Genomic DNA, 7,192 nt, shown 5'->3' with positions numbered 1-7,192 from the left:
AGCCAGATTGAGCTAAGATGTCAAGGTCAAGTACTTTGGCCTTTGGCAACGATGACCACTGGCTCGCATTCTCCAGCAAAGTCCTTTGCATCGTTGTAGCCTTTACCCTTCAAAAACTTCGTCACCTCTACCTTTGGAGTAGGCTTTCAAATCTTCTCATAATACTGCAACTCATATATATATATATATATATATATGTTCTTATGATGCATCCCGAACCAGAAGAGCACATATTCTAATGATTTTTTTTTTCCAAGTGAAAACCTATATTTATATAAACTGAAGAATACCAACAGTATATAAGTGAAATTATATATATTATAATGATAGCCCAGTTAGTGTTAAAGAATATAATTGTCTATATTTTGACAGTGATATGATTTGTTTTTCCTTTTTTATTAAGACACACATGTGACCTTAAGGTGGAGTAATATATCTCAACTTATGCTTCAAAGTGGCTTTGCTGTGAAAATAATGTACTTCTGCAATTATGCATTTGTTGTTATAATAATATAATAAATATTTCAAATTTTTCAAATTTTAAAATAATAATAATATTAAAAAATAATATTCTAATAATATTTTATTCAACTTTTAACTTTCATCTCAATTCACTATCTAAACCACACTTTGCCAAATGAACTATTTTTGGATTGAAAGAATCTCACTACTATTTACTATTATTCACAAATTTTAACTCACAAATCTTACTACTATTCACAAATCATCTCAACTCATCACATCTCTTTCAACTTTCATCTCAACTCGCTATCTAAACCGCATTTTGCCAAAGGAACTATCTTTGGGTTGAGCATCTCAACTCATCTCACTACTATTTATTACTATTTATAAATTTTAACTTACAAATCTCATTACTATTCACAAACAATCTTAATTTATCTCATCTTATCTCATATCTGAATCCAAACGGGACATAAATTAGATAAACAAAATTTTGCAAAATGACAAAATATATATGCAAATGAACAAATTAATATGAAAAACAAAAAACAAAATAATATAACGATAAAATAATATAACAAAAAAATAAACCCAAAAGAACGATAAAATAATATTATAACCCAAATGAACGTCCATCTAAATATGAAAAATAATTACAAAATATATATGCAACATAAGTTGGCTGAAAACTCATTAGTCATCAGTCCCATTAGAAAAGAACTCATCAGCTCTAGTTTGTATGCACAATATTAATGGAACATTAATATAACGAACGAGGAAAAAGGTAAATCAACGGCTTCATTTTCTATCGAAGATCCTTGATCGAAAGCTTGAACCCACAACGGCATCAAGAAGTGGAATGAACACCCACGAAAATGTCCAAAGGGGAAAAGCAACCAAAAGAATGATAGGAATGAGAATCGATCTTTGTCCCTGTAACTGAAGTGTAATGGCAAGGCAAAAGCCCGCAATCATAGTTCCGATGGAGATGAAAAGAGCGAAAAATCCTATCGTCATTTTTATGGGCAATGATATAAGAAAGTCTTCTTCTACGTAACGTGAGGTGAAGAGTCTCAAAAACATCAATAATGAAACCGAAGAAGAAAAGAGTGACACTGAAACAGTTACCATAAAGATCTTAAATTGTGTGTCATTTATGAGAACTGGCAAGCCTGTCTCTTCACTATTACCACCTGGAGTAGTAAATGCTGTTGTAAACATGAGGGTAACAATTAGTGTGGCTGCCACTAAACCAGAATTTGTTGTTTCTTTCATCCATCGCTTTGCATTTTCCTTCAAACTGAGATGCGTTTTTCTAAACACTTGTCTAGGAGTCAAACCTTGATCGTTTAAAAGTTCCCTAGTGATGGGTAGGCAAATACTTTCCACATCCTGCATTTATTAAGAACAATAATGCGGTTACAATTTCTTCGTAACGTATATTATAATAACGGGGGACTCATCATCCCTCATTATATATTTTAAATATTTTAATTTTTTTATTAAATTAATTAAATTGTTCTACTTATTATCCATATATCACATATTTATTATGAAAAAAATAAATTAATTAAAAGAAGCATAATGTGTACATGTGAAGAAAATGAGAAATAAAATTATTCCATAACAATGAGGAGTTCTTTGTAATTTTAATTCAAACACATGTGTGGCTTCAACAGTTCAAAATGATAAAATTTTAAAAAAAAAAGAAAAAAAAAATCATTTGTTAATGTTAAAATTGTATATAAATAAGATATGTAACTTTAGAGCACTCCGAACGACTTCTTCATCCTATCCTTTAAAATACATCTCTTAAAATTCATTTTTTTTTATTTTACATACTGACTTTTACAATATATCATATATCAGCTTATCTATTTTTTCTTTGTATGATTTAAATATTATACTTTTTAATCTTTTTTATTCATTTCAAATATTTTTTCTAATTGTCAATAATATCCTCATATCTTTTGATATTTGCAATATCTCTTCATATACAATGTCATATAATTATATTCTATTTTAAATTAATCTAAATTTATAAGCTAAATTAAAATATAAATTGATTTAAAAATAAAAAAAATTATATAATGAAAATATTCTTGTTTTATTTTATTTTGTAGTCAAATCCAATTGAATAATTATAGTTACGTACATCACAAATGAGAATCTTTGGATCTCTTTCAAACGCAAGGGTGGACATGAATATTTCCAACATGCTAATGTACTAAGGAGGAGGAGGAATGAGAAATTAATTAAATATATTTATATTGATGAATCGAATTTTCTACATCTAACAATGTCCTGTAGTAAAATGTAAAAATAGCTTTAAAATAAAAGATCTAATGAAAGGTGTTTTGAGAGCATTTTTTTATATTTTTAAAGAAAAATATATTATACAACATTCATTGAGAGTACTCTTATATTTTGTATTGAGAATTTCATTGAATTTTTTTGTGATTCTCCTTGAGTTTTGTGTCATTATGCTATTTATTTAATATAAAAAAAATCCAACAAGAGAGTGAGCTTGAGTTTTGAGTTCGAAGGGAGAGATTTTTAGACTTTTTTGATTATATAGATGAGAAGAGGTAAAATAAATTAAACATTAAATAAAATATTTTTAATATATAATTTTTTAATATAATTTTTATTTTAAAATTTAAAAAATTTAAAAAATTTATTATATTTTATTTATTTGTATAAAAAATTTATAATAATTAAATAAATTGAAATGATTTGTGAAATGAAATCAACCCTTAATTCGCGTGCAAGCACGGTTGAGAAGGAAACCTAGCTCCGATATGCAAAGAGAGGATGCCCACACCTCGCTAGACATGTTGGTAGCATGTGGCATGTTTGATCTCACCCAATGCCAATATTAATGAGAAGTGCTGTATTAGATAGAGTCGAGCATTCGAATAAGGGTGCTCCACCTCAATTCGCATGTTTATTTAAAATAAATATATATTCCTTTATAATTAATGTAAAAAGTTTAAATTTTACAATAGATTCTGACCATTAAACTATTCGACCTAGAAGTTTAGATTATAAAAGCTCTTATGATATATACTATATATATATATATATATATATATATAAGATTAACTTACGGTTTTTAAATACATAAGATCATCTTCTTCTTTTTTACTTATGACTTATTATGTTATAAGTTATTGTATATTAATTATAGCATAAAAATATAATAATATGCAACTATAATTTAAAAGTAATATTTATAAATTTCAATATGCGTTATCATATATATATATATATTATAATATAAACCATATTGCATATAATGTTTTAAAGTTTTAACATGCATGCCATGTATATACAATTTATAAAGTTATTTTGTTAAAGTTAATTTTGTAACCATTTCAAGCAAACTTGCATTTAGCCCTTCATTTACGTTTATATCAATAGGCTAATGTGACTTTTGATTATGATAATGTCAGCTACATAAGTAAATATGTACTATATATATAATTGAAAAATATATAATCTATTTTTAAACACATGATAATCCATATTATAATTGGGAACATAGATAAATATATTAAATAAGGTAAACTATAAATAAATTGATAGTATAAGATTAAATATAGAAAATGTAGCTAACATATAATAAATATAACACATACATATATAACAAAATATTACGAACTTTAAAATAAAAGCTCAAATGAGTAAAATAGAGCTTATACGAATTTTACTTAAATCAAGTTGAGAAAAACAAAATCATTATTTAAAACCCCTTTATAAATTGTTTTGGATTTTATAAATTGAAAGAATATAAGAAAAATAGAAAAGAAATTAGAATCTTGCCAAGTTCTATGTGAATATAAATAATAAGTTTTGCAAGCATTTTAATCAATTTATACGCACTTATATATCAATTAAAAACACTTAAATATGCGGTACTCACTATAAGAAAACAGTTTATTTCCTACTAGGTATTTCCTGCCAAAAAGATTATTTCCTATTACAATGAGTCTATTTTTATCTCAAATGATCATTCTCGTCGCAAATAATTTATCTCAAATGCCCTATTTTTTTGTAGTGACTTATGAAGAATCTTACCAAGTTCTATGTGAATATAAATAATAAGTTTTGCAAGCATATTCTTCAATTACGCACTTATATATCAATTAAATTAAACACTTATATATGCGGTACTTGAATTTTGTAAAATATTTCTGTTCTATAAGACACAGACTTTTCTTTCGTTTTTTGTTATACATGTATAATCGAGATTGACTTTGATGAACCTAAACTAATTTAAAATTAATAGTTTTAATGTATTGTTGTTAAGATATAAAATAAATAATAAAATCTACGTCTTCCTATGATCCACTTAAATTTTGGAGATAAGTGATGATTTCATATGGTATCATAATAGAGATCCCGAGTTATTCGAATCCTGATTTTACGCTCTACCTTATTTAATTAAATATTTACAAGATTGGACTTACTCATTGAAAGAGAGTTTGGCTCACTCATGAGGGGGTATTATAATATAAAATAAATAATAAAATTTACATTTTCCTATTAGTTTAATTAAGTTTTTGAGACAAGTCATGATTTCACACTATTTTTTATTATATTTATTCTAATATGGGACATCATGCATTTAGAGTACTTTGGTTAATTAATTGACTTTAGTAATCGCATTTCTAGCTGCTAGAGTTTGTTTTGGAATGATGATAATTAAACTGTAGGATATTTCTAATGTCATTCCACGGATTTTGGTTATGAACTTACAAGTAATCTTATGTCGACTTTATATAACGTTGTTAATTAGAAAGTATGTGCATTGTGCAAGAAAAGTATACCCAGAAACATAAGGTGAGAGAGAGCTAACCTTAAACCATTGTACTTCTCTTCGCATTTGCAAAGCTGCCCCTGCTATCTGATCATAAATAGGAGTGTGTTCTGTTAACATTCCTGCCAGATGCAATATAGTATTGCCGGATTTATCACGCTCAGCTAGTAGAGCTTCCACCCCTTCTAACTCGTATATAAGGCTACAAATTTTAGCCTGACGATGGAGGACAGCACATTGGAATATGCTCATTCCTTCACTGTTACGGATCAACAAAAATTCTGGATTTGCTTTCAACATGCTAGAAACAAACTCAAAGTTTCCTCTGCTGATAGCACAGAAGATTGCTGGCACAATAGTACTGTCAACCTGGCTTTGAGTAAAAGTCCGTATCTCTGTGCATATATGAGATAGAAGATCTTGGAAGGAGTTATTTTCCAACTCTCTTCCAAGTAAACGCTCTAAAAGAACTGTAAGAAATGCGGTGATGAATGAATGGTATCCCGGACGGTCTGGTGGATGATGATCAGCTCGCACTAGTGCATGAAAGTAAAAGCGAAATTTGATCATAAAAAACTCAATTAGAAAATTAGTACTAAATGGAAACAAATAATTTCATGAGTTTATTATTCAAATATGGAAAGTTGTCCATGCATATTCTGGCCATCATTTGGGAATTACGAAACAATGTGAATTTAGCTGGATTAAACAATAAATGAAAGCCAACGTACAGATGGTTATTAAGTGATTAATGGTATCGTTTTGGACGGTCCTCTCTCTTTTGAGGTGGGGTTATTTTCTCTCTAGTCAGAGGAGAGTCTCTTTGGCTGGCTGTGTCTAGTTTGAAGAGTGTCATGGTGGAAGAGTTGACAAGGCAATGGGGGAGTTTCAAGCTTACAGAACAGGAGAGCACAGAGATGGTTCTACCATCTGATACCATGGAGAAGGCAATGCATCAAGGCAAATTCTGCTTGCTAGGAATGATCATTGCAGAGAAATCTATTAATAAGGAAGCTTTCAGGAACACTATGATCAAAATCTGGAGAAGTGAGGGTTGGATTCAATTCACTGAAGTTGGGGAGAACAGATTTTTGATGGAGTTCAACAAGGATGAGGATAGGCAACGAGTGATCAAAGGAAGGCCTTGGTCCTTCGATAGATGGTTGCTATGCCTACATGCTTTTGAAGGTAATATGTCCATCACTGATATTCAGTTTACTAGGGAGGAATTTTGACTTCAAGTGCACAACATGCCTCTTGGCACTATGACAGAAGGGGTGGGTAAATAGATTGGCAAAAATGTAGGAAAGGTGGTGAAAGTTCATTCTGATGATCGAGGAATAGGATGGGGCAAGTTCCTGAGAATTAGAGCTGAAATGGATATTACTAAGGCTCTTATGAGGGGTATGTTCTTAACAATTGATGGCAGGAAAACTTGGGTGACGTTTAAATATGAAGACTCCCTACTTTCTGCTTAAAGTGTGGGGTTATTAAACATAGTGGCAAGTCTTGTCAACCTTCACAAAACACATCCTTACATAATCAATATGGGGTTTGGTTAAGGACTCCTGCAGCAAAAGAGGGTGATATAAACCAGAAAAGATATGGTTCTGATTCATCCCAACAGTCGAGTGGTGCAGATCATGCATGGAGGAAAGGTGGGGAGGTCAGGGATGAAGCCAATTTAGGGAAGGCAGAATCTCAGGAGGGATTTGTGGATCCAATCAATGACAGTGAGCCAATTCAAGAAAACTTTGTGTTTATGGCAGGAGTGCAGCCAACTTTGGAAACTAATGCAGATTTAGTGGAGCCCCTTATGGCTACTGATTTTCAACCCCATAAGGTAACTGTCACACTTACGATTTGGAAGAAGACACGGGTCATCCAATTATAATGGAAGATTCTGTT

The 7,192-nt window shown here is 30.0% G+C and overlaps 1 protein-coding gene across 1 annotated transcript; it reads right to left on the bottom strand.

The window, feature by feature from the left end:
* Window positions 1–1,260: 1,260 nt before the first annotated feature.
* LOC108984489 (ankyrin repeat-containing protein NPR4-like) lies at window positions 1,261–5,584 on the bottom strand. Its single transcript, XM_035687163.1, has 2 exons — window positions 5,324–5,584; window positions 1,261–1,854 (listed from the first exon to the last, which is right to left on the bottom strand). Exons 1-2 carry the CDS (start codon window positions 5,582–5,584, stop codon window positions 1,261–1,263), a joined length of 855 nt encoding a protein of 284 aa, XP_035543056.1.
* Window positions 5,585–7,192: the final 1,608 nt, after the last annotated feature.

Source organism: Juglans regia, unplaced genomic scaffold (assembly GCF_001411555.2).
Source record: "Juglans regia cultivar Chandler unplaced genomic scaffold, Walnut 2.0 Scaffold_7, whole genome shotgun sequence".
NCBI classification, from domain to species: Eukaryota; Viridiplantae; Streptophyta; class Magnoliopsida; order Fagales; family Juglandaceae; genus Juglans; species Juglans regia.
Note: the sequence above shows the minus strand (reverse complement) of the source record. Positions and strands in the feature narration are given on the sequence as shown.